This window comes from Pyricularia grisea, chromosome VI (assembly GCF_004355905.1).
Source record: "Pyricularia grisea strain NI907 chromosome VI, whole genome shotgun sequence".
NCBI lineage: Eukaryota > Fungi > Ascomycota > Sordariomycetes > Magnaporthales > Pyriculariaceae > Pyricularia > Pyricularia grisea.
This window is the reverse complement of record NC_044974.1, coordinates 746,084-768,665: the sequence shown is the minus strand read 5'-3', so window position 1 is coordinate 768,665 and position 22,582 is coordinate 746,084. Positions and strand designations below refer to the sequence as shown.

Below are 22,582 nucleotides of genomic sequence, written 5' to 3'. Positions count from 1 at the left end.
CTTGCTACAGTATTTATACTTTGCCATCTGTTTGCCTCGTCCGCCTCGGGCTTATGATACTAGACCGCTTTTATTTTCGCGTGGTCGGCAAGGCATAAATTCAAAGATATTGACAGGGCGCAAAGCCCCCACGGAGTTTGTCGGTCGCCTTTTCAAAGGGTATATAAATTAAGCATTGGGTCGAAGCATTTCCGGTATATAATTCTGTTGGAACTGACGGGATCGCTGACCAACGGCATTATTGTTGCCTTTGATAGGCCTGTCCTTTTGCCAACTTAGTTGAGCCCGAGGAAAATCTTGCTGGATCGAAAGCGGAATGATTACGGCCGTTGTTGACTGGGCTGGGGCAGGCAAGCAACCGTTTGGCTTTACTCTCTATGGACTAGAGCATGTCCTCGGTAGGATGAACCATGTCGGATGGAGGCGGATCGACAATTTTAGGGAACCGAGGAAATGCGTTTTTGAGTGATTTGTTGAACGGAAGAGCAGGCAGCATATTTGAAACCCAGATGAACCTAGCTATATTGCAGACAATGCAGATATTCTTGTTTGATACGGTACGCCTTTTGACGGTAAATTCACGGAAACAGTAGGGACTTATAATCCGGATCAGAGCGATTCGCTAGGACTGGATGCGTTACTGTATGGATAACAAGTCGGTTAAGGGCGCATTATGCGTGAAAATTAAGACCGCAATCCCCGCAGCCTTGTGTGTAGCTCTTGGAGCCAGTTACGTCTTTGTCAGACCATCTACTTTCTAAATAACAAAAGGGGGACGCTCCTTGGAGATCCGTTGATTTGGGCGAAAGCAAGGATCCCAAAGCATATACCTATGCATGCTCTTCTCGGCCATAACCTCCAGCATGCCCCTGACCCCGTCGTACGGCACCACGCCCTCGGGATCCCAGTGCCTCCACGACACGACCCCAAACTCCAGCTCCCGGAATCGCTGTAAACTCCCATAGATGTCCTCGACGGCGACCTGGAGCCTGCGCCTCGCGTCGCCGTCGCTCCTGGCCAGAGCCTCCAAGACAGCCTCCTTGCACCTCGCCGTCGTGGCCCGGTCGATGAGCCAAAGGTCGCCGTCGCCATCGCCCTCGCGGTCCTCGGCCCCCGAGAGCGATACAACCCGATCAGGCATGGGCGGCCACTCGATGCGTCCGTGGTAGCCCGGTGGCAGCAGGGACAGCACGCTGTTCTCACCGCTGCCGCGCTCGAAAAAGCTCAGCGTCGCCGTCGTGACCTCGCGCGCGGGTGCGAGGAGCCGCAGCCGGAAGCCACCGTCCCAGAAGGGCTCCAGGCCGTTGGTAGCAGCGAGCAGTTCCTCGTAGTCCTGCGGGAGGTCCGGGTCTGCGCCGGCGGTGCTCAGCCGGTGCTTTAGATCGGCGAGCTCGTCTGGGTGGCAAGGCTCGTGGAGAAGACTATTTGCGTCGGCGGGTCTGTCGATGGGGGGTCCGTAAATTTCCAGTTCATTAAAGTCACAGTTCTCATAGGTGTGGGCGCTGATGAGCTGTGCGAGGTCTGCCACGGTTTTGTCTCGGAAGGGTCGCTCTGGACCGTTCCTTAGACGTTTTGCTAACTGTTCGACTGCTCGTAGGCCACAAGCGTGCAGGTCTGTCTGGCTGAGCTCGAGCAGCTTGACAAACCGCGAGCCGGTATTTCCAGCACCCTTGTCAGGGGTGAACAGACCGCTGTGCCAGGCTGACCTGGAGCAGGCTAGCATCTCCAGCTGTTCGGTAAAAGTAATCCTGTCGCAAATTTGTTCAAAAGTCTCTTTGGCATCTTTATCCAAGCCAAGTTTGAGCTGGATATCAAGGGCGATACTAAGGCCAGCCGAGCGGAAGAGCTGTTGCCACGGGAAAGGGTATAATCCACGACGCCACCATCCTTGAATCTTGATATATCGAGCACTAAAGGGGCCCATCGGATTTGACGCGTAGCCGTAATATCCATCTTGGAACCATTTATTCGCCAGTTGGATTCGCTCTACAGCAGATACGCTAGGGAAGACGTTGTTGATACTGGCCCGCGCCATTTCCAGCGCTTTGGCGGCCGTTTCGCCGTCGACCTTCCACTCCTCCGTAAAACGCTCCAGCCAGGGCTTCCTCGCCTCTGCTTCTATTTCGTTCAAGCGGTCTTCGGTACGCTCTTCAGGCGGGATCCAACCTGGCCAAGACCTGGTCGCCTCCCACGCAAAATACATAGCAGGGCGGGCGTAGGTGCTGCCCTCGTTATGGGGATCGAAGGGATCCAGCGAGTGTGTGCGAAGGAGCTCGATGATGCGCGTTGCGGCACCCGGCTCGCCGCAAAGTGCGAGGCCAATGGCCGTATCGGTGGCACGGTGTCTCAGCTCGTCCGAGAATCGCGTGTAGGAAATGCTTGGCGCCGCGTCGACGTGCCTCATGAGGAAGGCCAAGGCGGGGTATTTCTCCCGCATGGTCGGCTGTGCATCTTGGTACTGCTTTGATGTGGCGCCGCTCATCTTGGTATGGAGTAAGACGGATTGGACGGCAAGACGGTTTTAGACTCGCCCGGTTGTCGAGAAGCTAAGGTTTTAAAGAAGCAAGCTTGGAAGGGAAACAGTAAGCTTAAAAAAAGAACAGAAAAAAAAACAATTGACAAACGTCGATCTTTCCACTTTCATTTTGCCACTTGGAACTCAGCCATCTGCACTCCTTACACGCGAGCCAATTGCACCAGCCAAGTACAAAACTTGAGAATGACATAACACTTGGCAAATCTAAGCCAACCAGTGGCTCCAGCTGGATCCGGATGATAACCGCTGCAAGAGTAATATGTTACCAATCCAGTAATATCAGGTTATACTGCAGTGTTTCTGTGCATTCCTTCTGTATTCCTTTGAAGGGCAACAGCCAATCACTTTGGCAATTTAGTAATCAAAATCAGTCCATGTAATTGCCAATTGAAGCTTGGCTTAGCTATGGTGTGTCGGTGTATGGTGTACTTACAACAAGTCGACTTCAATTAGAACCATGTGTTGGACTGAATTGCACCATCCTATGGGCCTAGGCTTCCATTGAATCTTGGACTGAGTAAGTCAAAGACTAACACGGTAATTGCCTCAAATGCTGCGAGAGTGATGGTTATAAAACTAGCAGTTCCCTGTGAGGAGTAACTTACTTTATCAGCGGTTACATGATCATCTCACATGTGCACACGTTAAACTTTCCAATATCCTTAACAATATATTCAATACCTGTATCTTATTCACTTCTCATCAGCCAATCACCACCAGCCCACCATGCGCTTCCTCTACTTTCTCACACTCCTCTGCGTCTTTGAGGGCGTATTGTCGGGAAGTACCAGGCCGGCTCCAAGAAGAAGCAGTCGGCTTAATGCGAACCAGGGCACTAGAAAAAGCAGCGCGACTCAGGCCAGCAGCGGGACCAACAAGCTCGCCAGCAGCGGCGTTCTGCCAAAATATCGCTCTAACGCGGGCGTCAAGAAGAGTGGGGGACAGTACGGCAGGGAGATTGCACCACCACGGCGCCAGACATCCCCCGGCGGCACCGAAAGGGTCATCGAGACGTATGATGGAAACAAGATTCCGGGACACACGCAGGCCAAATATGATGCTATTAACCAAATCCCAGAGCTGGCTGTTAACAAGGTGGGCTCCGGTGGGCATCGAGATGCCGCCATCGGGGACCTGCCCAAAAAGAAGAACATGAATGTTGACGAGACGCCTAGGAACAAGCTCGAACCCACAAAACTGCCCTCGGGCATGTCCCGCCAGGACGCAACTTTTAGGAACTACCTGCCAGCCAGCGAGGGGAAGAGTGAGGGCGGAATCTCCACTCAGACCTCTGTGAATAGCAAAAACATACAAAAGGAGAAGGGGAGTAAGCCCGAGGTTATCGTTAACCCCATCAACGTACCCAACCCTTGGGCTGACAAAAAGGGAGGCCCCTCCGGCGGCTCGTCTTCTTCCTCGTCCAGGAGGATCAAGCGTAGGTCGATAGTCGCACCCGGTTATCAGCCCGATGTTGCTGTAGCGATGGCCTGAAGATGTTTAGAAAAGTGAAGGAAATGTGATGGGATTAGGACGTGGCACTTTGATTTGGATTTCCGATGTAAACACAGATTAGCGAGCGTAAAAGATAAAAATGCAAATAGTTACTGAGATGGCTCTTACAATAGATGGAGTAGTTGGCCATGACTGCATCCCGGTAGCGACTGAAGAAGACCAATGAAAACAATAAGAACAGCCCAAAAACATCCACAAGTTGTTAGAGTCCACAGGTCGTAATTGCCGCTATTAGCGGAGACTCGGACTCGGGGAATAAATTACACCCAAAATGTAAAAGAAATATATGACAGAGGGAATCAAGCACGCATCTACTGCAAAAATGATACATTGGCGAGCTTCTTACGTAGATTTACGCGGAATGTAGCGTCTGTTATCACACACTATCTCTTTTGCAGTTTTCTCTAGTTGAATGATGCTTCCAAGGCTTGATAAACTTAGCCTAGCTCCATTTCGCCCTAGAATACTCAAAGTTTGGCAATCCAATATTCGACGATGGCATTCGAGACTAGGATCCTTTGGACTCCACCGAAATTACCTCAGTTTGGAAAAGGCAAAACTCTCCAGGGTGTAGATATTAGGTCCCAATACGACAGGCCCATGCCCGCAGGGCTACCTTTAGGAGACTACTCCGTACGTACATTGTTTATTCGCGTCATTGCTTCGGCTTCTTTCAGACTTCAAGCATCTTTATCTTTTAACCTGTCCGATGTCACATCTGCACTCTCCATCACTTTGTCTAACCGAAAATTTCATCGGTGGGACTCGGCATGAAGATTACAAAAGTATCAATGGATGGAGCTATGGCGTGGCACTTATTCTATCATACCTGGTCCAGATCAGCAATATTTCCCATTGCAGTTGCCTGGACAGAGCCATTTAAAAGTCTCACGACATCACGGCCCCAAGGTCCGGCAGGGTTTCCAAAGGCTTCACTCACCGACAGTATTAAATGAAAGCAGTTGGCAAGGGAACGCCCTAATTGCAGTGCTAATAATGATCAAACAGGATTTAAATACCAACCGTAATTGAAGTAGGTTTAAAATAGGCCGCTTTAAGAAGCTAGCGCTATAATTAGTATTTTCAACGTGGTAATAAATTTAGCGTCATGGATACCTAATAAGTAAGCTTCAGAACAGGTACTACCCATGGAAGTGCCCAAAAATACACCGTTCGTAATTAATAGAGACAAAATTATGTAAAGGGGCCTCAAGTCTTCTTTCCAACGTATGGCTTCTCCTAACATCATCGTTGACCCGCAAACTTAGCTTTGGTTCCCGATCTGATTTACATAATCGATCATTTCGTTTACAAATTGTTAAGCTTTAACTGACTTCATACCGCCTCAACCTAATTCAAAATACCTTATTTCTCAGATAATTTCCTGCGACAAAAATAAAAACCATGATGCAATTCGCAATCATTCTCGCTGCCGGCCTCACTACCATAACTATGGTTTCAGCTGGCCCTGTTGGCTCCCAACATGGCTCCGGGGGAGTGACCCCAAACTCAAAGCCCAACAGTGAAAACGCTCCTGTGAAGTGCGTGGTGGGAATTTACGATGAAAAGAAAAAAGACTTCGTTGAAGGCCAGAATAAATTAATTGGACCTAACGAGATCGCCTACTTCGATTTCCTGGGACAAACATTTAGTGCCAGGACTAATTTTGAATGCTCGGCGACTTCGGTTGATAGGCAACCACCGCTCGGGTATTTTATTCTCGGAGGCATCGCTAGGCCTTTGCCTCGAAGCCAATAGTCTGTTTCTTTATGTAGCCGTTGGTGTAGAAGAAAACAAAAGAATGAGGAAATTACCATTCTTTCCATTCATAATACTTTGAGAAATTAGCTAATCAAGCTTTTTATACACTAATTTCAACCCTTTGTCACAGTCTGGTAGCCCACTACAATAGCGGGAGCTTGACTGCTCTATGGTATGAAGATATACTCCAAAAGTTGCAATACTCTTATACATATTTGGCGGGCGAAAAAGCCTCCTCTGATATATGACACAACTTGCTTCAGCTTATTGCATGATAGTGCGCTCTTGTTTCGTCGTCGGCATACAAGAGTACATGTGGTGAATTGAAAATAGCTGAACTGCTAAAAACGGCTCCCACCTGCAATCACAGTATCTCATATGCCAAATCCGTATAAATACACTAAGTCATTAAATCTCTCCTAATTTTCCCTCTTTCTAACAGGCAGCCATCACAATATTCAAATCCGCTGGCTCTCTTGCACACAATCCTTTATTTGCAGATCAGCTTCAGGGACACTTTAAACCCACCACTCAATAATCGTGACGCTTGATTGAAGAACCCCATTGGGTCTAGCGTCTTAACAGCGTCGCTCTATGTCTTATATTATGCATACAAAGGCTGCTTTAAACAAATATCTGTACGTTTATATTCTCCGGTTGTGTTAATATTCTACCACGGAACCTGCTTTTTCATCATCCCCTTTTCCCCAAGTTAGCGAAGATTCCCTCTTCTAAACGAACCGTGCCATATAATGGTGTAACAATTACAATTTAAATCAAGTTTTCTTATCTTCTGGTAAATAGCTTCAAGGAAAGATGCTTCGAATTTCTATGCCACAACCTATAATACACCAAAATTCTAATCCAAGGGTAGCCCAACAACCTACTAGTAACATGGCCCATCTTTTACTAAATGCGGTCAAAACTTGAAAGTTGAGATTATCACGCTAATATCGACAATAAATTTCAAAAGCACCAATTCTTTACCGCATATGTAAATGACCCGTAATGTTTACTTTATCCGTAGCAACTAGCAAAGTATAACTCCAAAATAGTAATGTACGAAAAATTGGTCCACTCATGCTCGCCACCGAAACTAAAACCACGGGACACGGGCGGGTGCAAATAACACTGGCATGGGCCACTCCTGACAAAATTTAAATGTTCCCACACTGGCCATCTCCATGTTGGGTTCTGCACGCCTATTTAAAGTAGTTAGTAGCCGTTGATACTATTTACATCTTGAAAAGTGACTTACATCTTTCCACTGCTGCACAGTAAAGCCCTGCTCATATTTACAATAAAACTTGTCGCCGCGGCTTGTTCCAAGCCCATGATTCACCTTTACACAAGCGTTCACGGTGATTTCTTTGTGATATTCAGCGCCCTGGGTGCACCTATTATCTTAGTTAGAACTGATGGAAATTTATACAATATAATGTAATATAACATACCAGCATAGCTCCTCTGCCTGTGCTCCAACTGAAGCAGCAGCAGCAAGGATAAAAAGTGACTACTTCATATTTCAAGATGGCAAAGTAATAATGGGAAATGGGAAATCAAAAGATTGGTTTTAAATGTGATTGCAAAAGTAGAGATGTGTGTGCGCATGCAGGAGACAGAAAGTGCGTTTGTTGGATTGTTCAATGTGGACTTATATAATGATATTGTTACAGCCCGGCCTGTAGTTCAACAACGTTCAACCCAACAAACTTTTAGAATCTGTAAGGATGACGAGGAAGCTTTCTAAATTAATCGGTTATGCTGCACATTCCGCATTACTCGCCAGCAATATAGCATTTACAATTTAGGATTCGTTCAAAGCCTTAACACACCTCAAAGAAGTATATTCCGCCTGTCTTAAAATAACCACTATTTGAACAAGGCCAACCCGGCTCAAAGCTCCATCTGGTGAATGCAGCCCAGCTGGGTAGTACAAAGCTAGAATCCTGGACCCAAGCCAACAAATCCTTGGTCGTACCTTTGGGGCTCACAGTTGGGCATTACACCATCTAAAAGAATGTTACATAAAGTGCAGATATTGTTAAAAGCAAATAGATATGTACATGTATCATTGAGGTGACAATACTATTGCTACAGAGGAATGCTCATACGCAGCCATAAATAGATAAGCAAGCAGAGAGACGCTAATACCTAACCTTAAACGGCCATGACGCATGATCCTTTTCGCATTCCCCAAAATAAACAGCACTTACTATACAGAAGACGGGCTGGGCGTGGTCAAATTTGTTCATTATCATCGGGTACGTGTCCTTGAAATCGCAATGCAACAGCACGATTCATTGATTTGTCACTGCGCAATCATGTCCGGCTGTCTGCTGGTTTATTCTAGAAAACAATGAATCGCATGCAGTCGGCAAGAAAAGCTCAAGTTGCAGCACAGGGGACGGAGGAGCAACTTTGAATGTAGCTCGTGACTATGACTTTGGCGCCTGAAAAAAGAGGAGCAAGGGACAAGTCGTGCAGTTATTTATGCGAGGTTTACGTAGTAATTAATCTCTATTACTATTTTTGTAAAGACTTGTCTGTTTTTGTTACCAGTAGTTTTGAACAGTGCAAACCCTCGTCTTGGCTTTTATGCACCATTTTGCCCGATTTGTCTCTTCGTTCCCCATCCCATACTCTTCCAGTCTAGCCCAGTGCATAACAACAGCCGCAATACAAGTTAAGGGGCATCCCCGACGTAGCAACGTTTCTGAATTTATCAAGTGCAGTTGGAGCAGCGCTGGGTCTGGCTCACGTAGGAGTTGGCATAATAGAAGGCGGCGCATCTGTTAGTACCCGCTGCAGAGCATGATGTAAGTTTTTTGTTGTAAAGAAAAGTAGAATGACCGCAGGCCCAGGTCGAGTAGACTGGTTGATATGAACACATTTTATTTGAGTTGCTTTTGTTCGGGGGTAGGGTTTGATCGGCTCTACTGGTTTTCTTGGTGCTTGTTGAATGCTTTGTGATTATATTGTGCAAAAGGTGGAAAACTCTGCCCGATATCCTCGTGGAATATATAGTCGCTGGATCAAGGGGAATCACAGCTTGCAGCTAACCGTGTCTTCAACAAATCACTCATTTGACCTTACTCACAGCCAACTTGGGCATACCGGGTGAGAAGCAACATATATACCCTCAGGGAGGAAGCGAGGATCGAGCTCAGTGATCCCACACCATCAGAGAAACAGAGACTAGAGTCAGACACAGCATTGACAATTCTTCATCACAGCATAGGTCCGGTGGCTCAATGGTAGAGCGTCTGACTACGATTCCGTCTGGTTATCAGGAGGTTGCAGGTTCGAGACCTGCCCGGATCGTAATAACGGAGTAACCAAATCTCCATTATGAATTTTTGGTGTTGGGTGTTTTGGCGGGGGCACAGTGGGCGCTTGTGACCAGAGTGAATTTTTATCCCGCATGTTGGTTATTACGTAATTTCCAACAGATATTTATAGCAAGTGTAGCAACTAACTATTTATGATATTCAGATTAGGCCAGGAAAATTTGATTTGTATAAAGTCATTTCGCAATTACCGGCAAACAGAATAATTTAAATATCTTTAGGCAGCTTATTATTAGTAAAACATGGACCGCTTAATTGACTCGTCAAGTGGTTTCGCATGGCAATTTTTATCCACTGGCATGCCACAATTAACCTTCCGTACATGCTTAGCGAGGGCCTTATGCATCGTTTAGTTTTCTTCTTCTTGTTCATCATTTCTAAAGAATGTCCACGTCATCATCCTATCCCCGTCAAGCAAGAGGGACCCAAACGTCTATAAAATGGTCTGTCGAACTCGGGTGGAAAATACACTCCGTACTCCCAATCAACGATGGCCTGGATCTTCAAGGTTAAAGGGTCTACAATAACGTTGTTGGCTGACAGATCGTTGTGGCAAAAGACGAGGTTGGGTTCCTCCCGATGCTTCATATGCTATAGCCCGCGAGATCTCCTCATAACACGGTATGGAGGCAACACCTAATTTGATAAATCAAACTTATATTTATTAGAGGACAGGTTAAGGCTTGCCGAGCCCGCTAGCCCGCCCTATTCGGAGGAAGGTAAGGTTTTTAGCGTTTTCAGGTGCTCCTTGAGCTCCTGAACAACAACTTCAACCTTCCGCCGTTCCTCGGGGAGCTCATTCATCCCCACTCCATCGACGTATTCCGTAACAGGCAGCCGGCGCCATTATCTTTAAAATTGGCGTAAAATTTCGGCAGCAGAATATTTGTATTTCTCGCAAGATATTCGAGGCACGCGCTTTCCTTCAATACCCGCTCTTTATTAAGATGTGGGACGTATGTGAGGCGCTATGGCTCTGCCATGTAAATGGCCGCAAGCTGCGTTTGAACATTGTGTTCCCGCACTTGTAGCGCTTCCTTTCGTAGGTGATAGCAATGCAGTGCTCCTCGCGGTTGGCGTTTAACTCAAAGTTACTTGGTCTCATCTTGAGAATGATTATTGTAGACTAAGAATATTTCAAGCCTGGCCGAGAGCTTGGTTTTGTTAGGTTTATCGAAAGCCAGAAGTCATAACTTTGATGTGGAAACAATCGTCACAGAAACGTGTCTTCGCAATGGCTTTTTCGCGGAACTCTGCAAGCATTGGGTAGGGTATTCACTATCGCTAAAAATTCAAGCATATAACTTGAGTCGGCTCCCTGAGACCTGTGGGCGCCACGTCTATTCAAGGAAAAGGCCTAACTAAATCTGGTGTTTGTAATAGCAGCAAGTTGTCACACTGCTGCGGAAAGCCGGATTAGCTGTCACCTCCAATAAGCAAGCTCGCGAATCGGAATGCGTCCCTGCTTCTGGCCTGCAAATGCATCTTATCTGAAATTATGACGACATTTGCCTCCTGGTCCTGAAAGTTGTCCACTGTTGCAGCAGCGCGGATAACATTGAGAGCGGATGTTCTAGGCTGAATAGCCTTGTGTCATGACACTGTATTTTCAGTTTGCAAACTTGATATTTGGTGTTCCTGTTCAATCATCTCAACCATATCTATTAACATACGGAAGCCTGCTGGCTTAGTCGCAGTCCCATGCCAGTACACTCCTAGGGGAAACAACGACGAAAAAACTGTCAGACTTTAAACTCTCCAGTAGATAGGCGAGTAGAGGCGTTGGTTCTATCTTTGTGAGATAATACTTTGTCATGAGCCACGACGACATGGGGTGTCACAATTGTATCATTTGATTAAACCTCGTCAATGATTGGAATCACGTATGATTAAGTGATGTAGTTTCAACAAACTTATTTCTGCGACAGCCTTCTTGAGTTGAAGATAAACAAGGGAGAACGACTCTAGATTAACCTGCCTCGATTAGAAAACTATCACTTCTTCCCACATGTCACTTCTCCTCTTCCTCATGGCCATTCATGAGCTTCTCCAGTATAACCATACAATCCACTGCCATCGCGAGCACCAGGAGGATATCCGACGATCGAGGGATTGAAAACTACCAGGCCCCCAGGCACACGCGCGATACCCTCCGTGGGCGACAGAATCACCGGATCCTGGAGCTCATGCACCGGAAACGCCGTCTGTCCGACACCCAGGCCGATATCACTGAGGGGTCGAGCGCTCGTCCGCACCGGAAGCTCCATGTCGCCGATACCGGTGCTAGAATTCCGGCTGGCGCGGATTTCCCGCAGCAAGCCGTCAAACGGGTTATTGCTGCCGCCAGCTTCCGGTCCAGGAGGCACTGTATGATACGCCGCAGGCATTGTACCGCCCCTCATGTTACCAGGGCCGTGAAAGTCCTCGAATAGGCCGTCGAGTGGGGTGCTGCTGGGTACGGGAAGCTGAAAGCCATGGCCGCCTATTGGCATCGGAGTCTGAGATCTGCCAAGATGATTGCCGAGGCCAAAGTGGTTCGAGTTGTGATGCATACCGGAGGACAAGGGCGTACGAGGACTGCTAGGGATTCTATCGCCGCCAACACCCGGCGCAAGGTTGCGATCAATCAAGATTGGTCTATTTTGACCAGGCCTCTGGCGGCGGAACCTTCTGATCGCTTCCTGCAAGGCCAATGGCAGTTTTGGACTTGCCCCCAAAGACGGAGATCCATTTCCTCTCGTGGGGAGACTTCTTGCACTTCGCCTGAGCGAATCAAGGAAGCTCTCGGCTGTGTTGAAATGTTGATTCGGTCGACCTCCAACCTGTGGACAACCTCCATACTGGGCATCGCCGCCAGGTGACTGCCGCTGTTGTCGTCTTCTGCTCTCGTAGACGCGTCTGGCGACGGCATCGCGGTCGCGGAAGAAGAGCATGGCGTCGCTGACGTTAGTGTGGTTGTCACACTCGCCTCCGCACTCTGGGCAGCGCTCCCGTGTCGGCAGGATGATTGGAGATGCCTCGTCGGTCCAGCGGATACAGCGGTTGCAGCCGGCGACGTCGCCGTTGCGGCGGGCCCGACATCTTTCCTCCAGCTCGGGTTCGTCCTCCCTGTGATGGCCGCAGGGCCAGGTCTCCCATCGGCGGGAGAACAGACACATTTTTCGGTTCACTGTTGGCTGTGGTAGTTGGGTTGACAGTATCTTGTGGTTTGATTGGTCGACAGGTTTCGTGGTTGACTCCTGACTGCGTTCCAAAACTGCTTGATTCCAAACAATATATAGTTTGAAGGAACAGTGAATTGGGAAAGTTTATGATTGTATTCTCATCGTTGGACACTTGCCCGCAACACTCATGTGCCACCGCTATGTGCGCAACGGTTTGGGATTGTTGGAGTTTGCCTTGCCATTAATCCCGTGTTTGTTTAAAGGGATAAGCAAACGTGACTTGGGTGTCTGGTATGCAATTCACTGACTTTCAATCTGTTGTATTGATTCAAATGCCACGATAAGGTTTTTGAAAAGCTCCGGTGACGCAGTGTTTGCGAGGTTACAAATTTCTTGCAGGAAAGCATGAATGTATGGTGTTTCCAAGTTGTTTGTCAAGAAGGCAGTATAAATTGAAAACAGTTCGAGGTAAAAGCTCCCATGGTCATGTTTGTGGACAAACAATGGTGCTTGCTCTCTTAAACATTAACAGAATCATATCTGCGCCAAATCTCGACACGCAAAATTTCCGTTTTTGGACACGTCCCAAAGTTTATCCTAAGCCACATTAAACTACGTTATACTGCCTTAAACTACTTTAAATTTACCCTGATCCGCACTTAATTTTACTTAACCGCATTAAATTGGCATTGCCCTATCTTGGGTTATAGCCCGGAGTCATATCTTATATTGGGCCATCTTCGGATTTGTGAGACATTATTTTAACGTACGGTGATATAAAGTAAAAGAACTGCAGACAACAAAGCAAATTGCTGGGTTAAAATTATTATAATTGATATGATTTGTCGTTTGCAATGTTTGAATCGTATTTATGTATTTTGGCAGTAATTTGTACAATTTTAATTGTATGTTTACGGCCTAGATAATAATGAAACACGTTATTAAATTAAAAAGTTTAATTGTGTCACAACTCGACCGATAATATAATCGATAGGTTAATAAATTAGAAGGTCCTATAATACTTGCACGTTGCAAATACCTCGTCGGGTCCCAATTATAAGGTGTGCCACGCGACCATCATAAATAAAACGTAATTTGATAATTGGTTGATAAAAATAGCTGATGAATTCGTCAGAAAACAAACATCGCCATTTTTAAAACCGAAAGGAAAAGTCGTATACGTTACCTGATAAATTTGCTAAAATATAAAGCCGAGAAGGTAATAATTACCCGCTTCGTCCTTGATTACAGGCCCCTTTTTATTAACGGATGAAATAATCCAAATCCTAAATTTTATATACCACGACCCAACACAATTTATAGTGGCTAAAAAGGCCTATAAAAAACACGAGTTTAAACTAGGTAAGGGCCATTCGGGCTAGTTATAGGAATGAACAACGCCCTTGTTTTTCGATAAAGTTATAAGTGATTAAATTAACCAGTTTAAAAGCACACTGTCTGTACGTTCACCTGCAACTTAATCCCACACAGGCGAGTGCCCATTATATACCAATATGTAACAATATGATATCCAACTTCATATATGCGAATACTAATAAATATTGAATATTAAAGCACAAAGGCATTAGCTCCTGGAAGTATTATTAACGAAGATTTGGAAGCAGTGGAGCTTTTTGTACCAGCCAATGGTCCATTAACATGCACTCAATTATGTCTTTAATTAATACCGACAGAATTGCAATAAGCCGTTTTCAACACTTATAGATGCGTTATTATAACTGTCGTAAACTTTGAGTGTTTGGTGAACAAACGGAAATAAGCCCTCAATTAAAGCAGGATTATAAATAATTTTCTTATTAGAAGTTTACCAGCCACTCCTATATTTAATTATTTATAACCCAAATTCCTTTTCAAATATTTCCATATTTGAGCTCAACACTTCTAACTTATTTAAGTACAACAGTCAGGCTGTCCCGACACCCTGGTGCAGCTAGCGCTGCAAGACTAAAAGCCCCGGCAAATAATTTGCAATTAGCATTTACGCGAGTTTTGCAGAGTCCCTGTGTCTAGCTTGAACAGGGCAGGGTAGGACGGATTGTTCCAACTTACGGTACAGGCATCTCCTTGGTGGGTTCCATCGGTACCCTTCTTGATACCGGACACGGCGCAGATCGTTGTTGTTGCTCTGGTTTCCATCTGAGCAAGCTCTACAGGACTAGCCGCGGCGAGAGACGCCAAGCAAGAGACCGAAAGAAGCAGGAAAGCTTTAAGTGAAAGCATTGTGAGCGGTGAAGGAGTTTATATCTAAAACAATAGATTGACTTTGGCGTGTATAGAACAATAGCTTGGCTTTGGCGTGTGTAAAGATTGGTTCGTTTGACTGAATGATAACGTATAAATAGGAGTAGCTATGATGGAGGCCCAAGATTAATCCTTTTATAATTTCTTTTCGCCTACGCTTTATATTGTTTAAAACTTTCTCCATATATTAATTGGCGTAAACAGCGAGTGATGTTATGAGTACTTACCCACAGGCACTCCGTGAAACACAAACACGACGTATATGAAACTTGTGCGTTAAAAACATATTCTAACTCCATTTGGTTCATCTAGTTCAACCTCAGCCCTGACGTTAACCATGGAAAAGATGTTCGATTACAGTTTTTGGGGGTTAAACTGCCTGAGTCAGAGCTCCAGGAATTGACCCCAGATCGTGGTTCGATTGTGGTTTCGCCATGTGTCAGGAACTGTTTGACTGTTAATTTCCTATTCCCCTATTCGAATGCGTAAGCTTCCGTAATTTGAAACTTTACAGCGTAATATTATTAAACTTTAATACAGTACCCAGTATGCATGTCACGAAAACAATCCCAGAGAGACGAGGTTGCAATATACGGGCGATTCTATGTATTCGAAGATCTAAAGCTAAATGTGAACAAGTAAGAAAGGCACGCAGTGGCAATTGCGTACACACGCCTTAGCGAACAATAACAGGCGAACCCTGGCGCCTTGTCACGTAAAGTGGAGATAATCACGGTTGGTAGTCGCCCCAGGCACGCCATTCCGTAACAGACTCGGTCAACACAATGGTTTTTTCTTTTTTTCTTTTTTTTTTTCTTCTCTCGCCGCACGGCCAGGTGGTAAGCGTCGGCGTCGAGCGACAAATGGTGTGGCTTTGGGGCCCGGTAACGGGGCGCATTGCCAAACACTCCCGTTAGGCCTTATTACAACTTTCGCTTCCCACTCGTCATCCAGCACGCTACTGCTTACCGATTTTTGGAGCTGTGGACCTGCTTACGAACTTTGTGTCAAATGGACCGCTACCGCTAAACAACAAAATAATGTCATCTCCGACGTCCTGCAATATTGGCTTATATTCTGAAAAGATCTGGGTTGTAGTAAGGTACACAAAGATTTTTTGCGTTTCTATCGATGCCCATGGCATAAAAGAGATCCAAGAAAAGTCGTGTTCGACGTTAATTAACGTTAATAATAACCCTGTTAATATATACGTGGTGCATTTACAATTTAGAGATTATCCCCTTGATTTCGAAAATCACTGCCTTTCCAATAACCAGTTTTATAATTTGGTAACAGGATTTTCTTCAGAAAGTTGTAAAAAAAATGGACCAAAAGTGGCTTTCGTTCAAGTGTGTCGAAAACCAGGAAAACAATAATCCTCTGATCCTCCAAGAATGCGAAGTGACGCTTCGGGAAACATTTGTATCTCCTTACTTTTGATTGTGATTGGGCCTAGAAAATGTTTGCTATTATTTACCAAATATAATATACAGCAGGTCCCCCTAGTCGTAGGCAAAAAGGGGCAGTTTGACCGGAATCTGGAGGGCTACTAATACCAATCCTACGGGTCTCGCGATCAGGAAGAATACAGGTGGAAGAATTGAGAAGAATGTGGGTTAATGGGAAAGTCGAGTCTACCACGTCAGGGAAACCAAGCAGACTTCCTCCACAATTTCTTCTCTTTACACTTTGTTTTACTTTTCTTCCTTAATTTCTTGTACCTCCCTCAATACGACGGACTTTTTGTCGACGGTTTCAGAACCATTCCTACACCCGACCCCCTGAATGAATCTGAATGCCAGGGCTCCTTGCAACTTGTTGGCCAATGGATAAAACCGGATTGAATAATAAATGGGACTCAGCACCAGGGAGGTACAAATTGGGTTATAAAATCGTAAATGGTTACAGGGCAATTTAAGTACCCTATGATACAGCCTTGTTTGGCAACTTGGGCAACATGGGAGGTACTAAATGGGGCCTTACGGTTTGCGTGTATTTACAGGGTAAGTTCGAGTACCTATCCACATTCAGATTCATTCAGGGGGTCGGGTGTATGTAGCGTGAAGTCCAGTAACAGTCAGCGAAACAAATTGGGCAATCCATAAGCCCGTCTCCCTAGAGTCATGTGTGGGTTGAACCTAAACAAATTAGCTTGGCTTAGCTTGATCTCAAGCCTGTGGAGTCATGCTTGTGTCGCAAGCTGGGCATAACCATGTTCTCCAGGTCTCGAGTTTTCAAGAAATGCAGCTTTAAGAACGGAAGTTTCTGCCTCCAGGGGGCATACAGGCACACGACGACGAATGCTCTCTTTAGGAACAGGAGCGTTCGGTACGAACTGCGCTAATTTGAAGCCTGACTCGATATCACCAGTCATATCAGAGATAGTTATTTACTATGGTGGTAAGGATAAAAATCCTTCCCCTGGCTCTGTCGTCCAATGGTGTGGGCTTTTTGGGCGTTGCCGACTTTGGTAATAATTTTGGAGAAATAAATAATTTAGGTACTTGATTCCTCCCACAAACAGTAAAGCTGGTAAAGGCCCACGCATACACGTATGGTGGCAGGGGAGGATTTGTTTCGCACGACACCCTAGTAGGCGATCACAAAATTTGGACACATCGGCAATCCGAATATATGTTCCTTAAATAGTATGGTGACCCTTGACAACCGTACGTTTCACGTCAGGGTGCCAAGACAGATATGTAGAGAGAGAAAAAAATGTTGCCAGATGCCGTGAGACTTGACGATTTGTGTTGCATTAACAGTCCCCTTTGACGGTATGCACACGATCGACGTAGAATCCAATTGCAAGATTGCATAGGTTGAGGCCTTTTGGCCATTGGCTTGTCCGGCTTGCACTGCATCAGTTTGTGAAAAAAATGCTATCGCGACTTCCGGCGCCGGCGCTTTTCATCGTTCTGGGCCGTCGCAGATGCGCTTTGGTTTTATGGCCCCCTGTTGTTGGGGGTTGTTGTTTAATTGGAAGTTTCGGCTAATGTATGCATTTTCCCTGGCGGCGAGGAACATTTGTTCTGCTTTAGTAACTTGGATAGTATTAAACTGGGTACGCTGGATTAAACGGCTCCGTTCCCAGTCGATAGCGTCTCGAGCAGCAGATCCAAAGGTGGGAGAGTTGGCTGGGAAATTGTGGCACCTCAACTCCGAGTCAGCATGACTCTCCCCAAACTTGATGCCAAGATCGGCGACCTCGGCATTACCAGTCGGGGTTGTGCCAGAATTAAGTGGCGGCGAGGCTCTTCTCGCAATGATTTCCAACCCCGACTGCGGAACCAGGCTCAGGAAACTCTCCCCATGGCTCTGTGTGGGCCAAGCTTTGGGGGGAAGCCGGAGATTAACTTGGTACAGTATCTTGTAGGTCCTCTCCAGCAAATACCACGTAAAACAGCCCGTTTATCCTCCGGAAGTAACTTCGAAAAGGGGTCATGCCTGTCGATATTGGTGGCAAAATACCACGTATTTCTGAGCCAATGCGTCTGCGGCATCGGGATGGTGACTTGGATATCCGCCGAAGTAGTTCGAGAATTAGGTTAATAATCGGGGAAGGGGCTCAAAAGGCTTTGTAGCTTTCCAATGTCGTCGGTCAAGAATTTGTGTAGCGTGGGAGGCCGAACGATAGATAACTCGAGGGCGAGTATGCCAAGCGACCACATATCCACTCTGTTCATATACTTGCGGCTAGAAAAAGCCTTTGGTGCAGCGTATATTTGCGTGCCATATATTTCGTTTAGGGCTTTGCTGCCGAAGCCAGATCGAAATCTGTTAGTCTGACGTGCATTGGGTCCCGACATTTGACCAAGACGCTGGCGGGTTAAATATCTCTATGCATAAAGCCCCTGCCGTGGAGATATTTGATGATATCGAGAAGATGCCTGAGAACGAGACGGGTCTCGCTTTCTGCGAGCGGTTGCCGTTCATAATCCAAGTTCAGATTTAGACCGTCGATTGGTTCCATTACAAATGTAGGTGGTCGGTCTGTCCCACACGGTAAAGTAATGAATTCGACAATGTTATGATGGTGGAGGATGTGAAGGAAATCGCGGCCGCCGTATCTTTTATTGTGAATTCTGTGAAACTGTTCGATAGCAACGGTATCCCCTGTACGTCCTTTGACCGCGCGGAAGACGGTAGCACTAATCCCGGACCCCATCTCTTCCCCGAGACTATAACCGAGAGTTTTCGCGCCTGTGCTCGCTTCTGATTCAATGTTCAAGTTTTGGATAGATGGAATTTGTAGCGCAAGTTGAGCGCAATAATGTTTCAATTGATGACGATACTCTGGGTTTTGAGCCGGAGGTCGGATCGTGATAATGTTCTAGCCGACCATTACGATTGATAGTAGTAGTAGTAGTATCTTTTAGCTAGCGCTGGGCCGCGCGGAGCGCCAGCAACGCCGGTTCTCCGCGCATGCAGCCGCACGTGGGGCATCACGGCCCGTTATTTAAATTTACATAAGTCTATATAGCGGATCGGTCGTTACATATAAAGGTGTGTGCCTGCTGCGGCCCTGCAACTTATATTCCTGTAAAGGTATAACCAATTGGCTGCGGTTTCCGCCGTTTATTCGTGCGCACCGTTGCCCGCGGGGTTATCCGTTAAGGCGGGTTCGATGCGCTTTTAACGCGGAAAGCGGGTAAAAGCTAAGGTAGTAAACTAAAAGGTTTTATGCCGTAGAATTAACGTGTTAGACAAACAGTATTACGTTTTTACGCCCTAATAAATAAACCGGTTGTGGTAACCTTGGACATTCCCGTATTTTATCTGTATAATTATGCCACTGAGCAGCCTGCACAGGGACTGAGCAGCCCCTGAACAAGGTAAGCCACAACTGAGCGAGGGTGAATTTTTCCTGAACAGCCCGAACAAAAGCGGCGCGGAATCATGTTGTGGATGCCAGGGTTGCCGTGGTCCAGATTCGGCGCAGATAACAAGTAGTAAAGGTGCAGAGGTCATCCTTGTTAGATTCGGCGTACCGTCACAGAGTGACTACTAGTAGCTACAGAATATACGTTATGAAACATTTCCGGTAAAGACTGATATGTGGGGTTAAGTGCCCTTGGAACGCATCGGCCTAAGTTCAAGTTTGGAAAGTTCCAGTTCTCCACAACAGTAGTAGGGTCTTGCTCCTTTCCTCCTCATCCACAAACAATCGAGCCGATGACGAACTTTCCTTAACCGCTGCGAAGAGTCGGGACCTCGCCGGCCGGAAAATCTGAAGCACAGGCATCGAGCGCAGCTTTGAAGGCGTCCTGAGCACTCTTGTCATCGACATGGGCCCCGAGGGCCTCGATGGTGCCAGGCTCGGTTTTCGTCTTAGTGAACTGTCCCGAGAGCGTGGTGCCGCTTTTGCCGACCCATTTGAACGAAACGCTCCATCCGTTCCTGTTCAGATTGGCCGCGAGGTCCAGAGACGCCTTATTCTGCTTTTCCGGGGCTACAGCAATGCTGAAGGTGGCCACGATCGTCTGCGGCCAGGGAATGACATTGGCCGTCTTGAAGTCGGCCCCAAAGACAGACCGCGCCGCCATATAGCTCGGGTGAGGTTCTTTTTCTGAGTTGGCCCAGGTGCCGGTTTTCATGAGGTATGTGGTCCAGTACTCGTACTTGTCGGTCCCAGGTGCCGGGATGCTAAGGTCCACGCCACCGATTTCGCCCCTGGTCTGGCCTATGGCCAAAGAGGGATTTGTTAGCCAGTCTAGGGAGCAATTTTTGTTCTTTGTGTTTTCCCTTGTCTGTCTGCTGCAAGTGGCACTTACTGTACACAGAACCCTGCAAGTTCGAGGCCTGAAGCCACCACTTTACCTGCTCCTGGGGCTGATAAGAGCCCGAGCTGCCATGAGGCAGCGCTGTGGGGTCGACGAAGATGCAATCAAAGTTGTCCCCGTTCTTGACGCCCACGACGATGTGGATACCATCGGCGTCCGGATAGCTGTAGTTTATCTTGCCGACAGTGAGCCAGTCCGGCTGCCCTGGGGACGTCGACCGGCTCCATTCGCCGATGCTGTCGAGGTCGAACGACTCGCCCTTGTTGCAGACCTGCCAGTCTCCACCGACGGTGACGGATATCCCGTCGGTTGGCAGCGTGAGCGTCCAGTTCAGGCCATACTCGACGACCCAACTGATACTGGCCTTGGGCTGCAGAGCCAGGGACTTCCACACAACATTAGAGATGGGCGGCTTGTCATTGTCAGTAGTGACCATCTTTGCAATCTGGTACTGCCAGCCGTTTGCCTTGATTTTACCAAGATCATAACGGCTTTCATACCAGTGAATGGTGCGGGTCGAGATGCGAGTATTTGAGGTTGTGGTCTTTGATTGACGAGGCAGTGAGTGATCTGGTGCTTGCGAAAACGACTTATTCTTTCAAACTTGGAGGCCAGATTACAGCAATTTATACCTGCCTCGCAAGCTCATTCTGTAATAAGAACATAGTTCCAGCTCGTCCCGGTGCTTTCAGCTGCACTGAGCACTCCAGATACATGGGAACAGAACAGAACAGAAAGGGAAAGCTGAAGTCTGTAAGTGCAACACAGTTGTTTGTTTTCATGAAAGATTATCACATGACTATTTCCACCTATGGCAGTGCGCAATCACATATTGACCCAAGATTCTTTCAGTTAGAGTAGGCGTTGGACTTCACTGTTGGTTTACCATAATTTCAGCATACCCTGACTTGATTGGGAGACGTCTGAGCTGCTACTACCTGGGAAGCTGAGCAGGTCCCATGGGGAGCTCGGCTGCTTCCAGCCGCAGCTGAAAGGCCAGTATTTGGAAGCTCTGGGTGGTGATATCCAACGTTCTCGCGTGAAAGATCAAGGCGCTATTAATGTATGGAATATGTAGTTACGAAATCGATGAGAAATTGGCGCCGTATCTAGTTCGTATTGGATTAAAGTTTCCGAGGTGGCGGTGGCTCAAACTGTGCTGCATGCAACCTTTGCAAACATTCAAGCTGGCAACACATTTGTGTTGGAGTGGTCCCTGCATGGGTGATCACGTGCAGCCAGCCCTGCAGCATTAGCTTTAGCCACGAGCCCATATGCACCAATCCTGGGCGCACGAAAGGTTCTGAATTCATGCTTTCTCTGCCTCGATACTTTGACCTCTTTTCAGCCCATGCTCACAAAGCATCCGTGCTTTTTATGCACGCCGTTGAGGGATCTACTCCTGTGTAACGTAGGACAGACAAAGGTCACGAACAAATATTGCCCCGAGTGAATTGCCGGATCTAACGTCTAATATACTGTAGTGCGGTCTAGTAAGATTATGCAACTCTTTATTGCTAATCAACGCGACCTCCCATGCTCTGCAACTGTGTAGTTCCAGGGAAAGTCTCTCAGTCTTACCTCTCGCACCGCGACGCCATCAAGCTGAAGCTGAAAATGCGGATTATTACCCATGATTAGCAGCTGCGAAAGAAAGTGTTTTCCACCAAACCCATTGTGTAAACTCCTGCATTTTGTCGTCTTAGTACGGAATTAAAGCTCCGGTATCTTGATATGCAAAGGTCCTGTATGTGTGGTCGTGTAAATTTGAAATTGGCTCCGACTTTTCGCCCAAAGCCAAGGCTACTGGCAGCTTTGCTACTCTTTAATGATCATTTTAGAACTTTTTCTCAGGTCACTGGCAGGCAGTCATAGACAGATAGAAACTACTCATGGCCTTGATTGGGAAAAGGTTCTGATGCCTGCTGTGTTGACTATCCATGTTGTTGCTGTACCGAGATGTTTTGACTGAATGCTTTCATAATGTAAGTATGTCAACAATACCAATTCTCTGGGTCATGTGTGGTTTCTTTTGTCAAATGTCTCACATGAGTTCGGGAAAGGTCTTTGTCTGGTATGCTAGGACTCATCAACGATGGGCTAGAATTCCGATCATCCGCTTTCTACTGAGATGATCCCCAATCGGCACGTCTCGATGCAACAAAGACAAACGCAATATTGCCAACTGCAAGCAGAAGCTCGATTCCGGGCAAC

At 46.7% G+C, this 22,582-nt stretch overlaps 9 protein-coding genes across 9 annotated transcripts; 1 reads left to right on the top strand and 8 right to left on the bottom strand.

Moving 5' to 3' along the window:
- Window positions 1-757: 757 nt before the first annotated feature.
- PgNI_11360 (uncharacterized protein) lies at window positions 758-2,482 on the bottom strand (the record flags this gene model as incomplete). The annotated part of the gene is made up of 1 exon (XM_031131327.1): window positions 758-2,482. One exon carries the CDS (start codon window positions 2,480-2,482, stop codon window positions 758-760), a length of 1,725 nt encoding a protein of 574 aa, XP_030976914.1.
- Window positions 2,483-3,262: 780 nt separating this feature from the next.
- Window positions 3,263-4,027, top strand: PgNI_11359 (uncharacterized protein; the record flags this gene model as incomplete). The annotated part of the gene is made up of 1 exon (XM_031131326.1): window positions 3,263-4,027. One exon carries the CDS (start codon window positions 3,263-3,265, stop codon window positions 4,025-4,027), a length of 765 nt encoding a protein of 254 aa, XP_030976728.1.
- A 4,507-nt stretch (window positions 4,028-8,534) lies between these two features.
- Window positions 8,535-8,702, bottom strand: PgNI_11358 (uncharacterized protein; the record flags this gene model as incomplete). The annotated part of the gene is made up of 1 exon (XM_031131325.1): window positions 8,535-8,702. One exon carries the CDS (start codon window positions 8,700-8,702, stop codon window positions 8,535-8,537), a length of 168 nt encoding a protein of 55 aa, XP_030976998.1.
- Window positions 8,703-9,959: 1,257 nt separating this feature from the next.
- Window positions 9,960-10,264, bottom strand: PgNI_11357 (uncharacterized protein; the record flags this gene model as incomplete). The annotated part of the gene is given in 2 exon segments (XM_031131324.1): window positions 9,960-10,077; window positions 10,092-10,264. 2 exon segments carry the CDS (start codon window positions 10,262-10,264, stop codon window positions 9,960-9,962), a joined length of 291 nt encoding a protein of 96 aa, XP_030976726.1.
- A 922-nt stretch (window positions 10,265-11,186) lies between these two features.
- Window positions 11,187-12,317, bottom strand: PgNI_11356 (uncharacterized protein; the record flags this gene model as incomplete). The annotated part of the gene is made up of 1 exon (XM_031131323.1): window positions 11,187-12,317. The coding sequence occupies one exon, from the start codon at window positions 12,315-12,317 to the stop codon at window positions 11,187-11,189; it is 1,131 nt and encodes a 376-aa protein (XP_030976727.1).
- A 1,831-nt stretch (window positions 12,318-14,148) lies between these two features.
- PgNI_11355 (uncharacterized protein) lies at window positions 14,149-14,562 on the bottom strand. Its single transcript, XM_031131322.1, has 2 exons — window positions 14,394-14,562; window positions 14,149-14,288 (listed from the first exon to the last, which is right to left on the bottom strand). The coding sequence occupies exons 1-2, from the start codon at window positions 14,478-14,480 to the stop codon at window positions 14,235-14,237; spliced, it is 141 nt and encodes a 46-aa protein (XP_030976725.1). The 5' UTR covers window positions 14,481-14,562; the 3' UTR covers window positions 14,149-14,234.
- Window positions 14,563-15,543: 981 nt separating this feature from the next.
- Window positions 15,544-15,729, bottom strand: PgNI_11354 (uncharacterized protein; the record flags this gene model as incomplete). Its single annotated transcript, XM_031131321.1, has 1 exon — window positions 15,544-15,729. The coding sequence occupies one exon, from the start codon at window positions 15,727-15,729 to the stop codon at window positions 15,544-15,546; it is 186 nt and encodes a 61-aa protein (XP_030976997.1).
- A 1,766-nt stretch (window positions 15,730-17,495) lies between these two features.
- On the bottom strand, window positions 17,496-18,088 carry PgNI_11353 (uncharacterized protein; the record flags this gene model as incomplete). Its single annotated transcript, XM_031131320.1, has 2 exons — window positions 17,496-17,917; window positions 17,980-18,088. The coding sequence occupies 2 exons, from the start codon at window positions 18,086-18,088 to the stop codon at window positions 17,496-17,498; spliced, it is 531 nt and encodes a 176-aa protein (XP_030976723.1).
- A 1,686-nt stretch (window positions 18,089-19,774) lies between these two features.
- Window positions 19,775-20,804, bottom strand: PgNI_11352 (uncharacterized protein; the record flags this gene model as incomplete). Its single annotated transcript, XM_031131319.1, has 3 exons — window positions 19,775-20,068; window positions 20,367-20,532; window positions 20,587-20,804. The coding sequence occupies 3 exons, from the start codon at window positions 20,802-20,804 to the stop codon at window positions 19,775-19,777; spliced, it is 678 nt and encodes a 225-aa protein (XP_030976724.1).
- Window positions 20,805-22,582: the final 1,778 nt, after the last annotated feature.

Bases quoted from the DNA above. Each gene is read 5' to 3' on its own strand.
- PgNI_11355 (XM_031131322.1), bottom strand. From the start codon at position 14,480: ATGGAAACCAGAGCAACAACAACGATCTGCGCCGTGTCCGGTATCAAG. The intron at 14,289-14,393 runs GTAAGTTGGAAC...CGGGGCTTTTAG, and splicing joins ACCAAGGAGATGCCTGTACC to TCTTGCAGCGCTAGCTGCAC.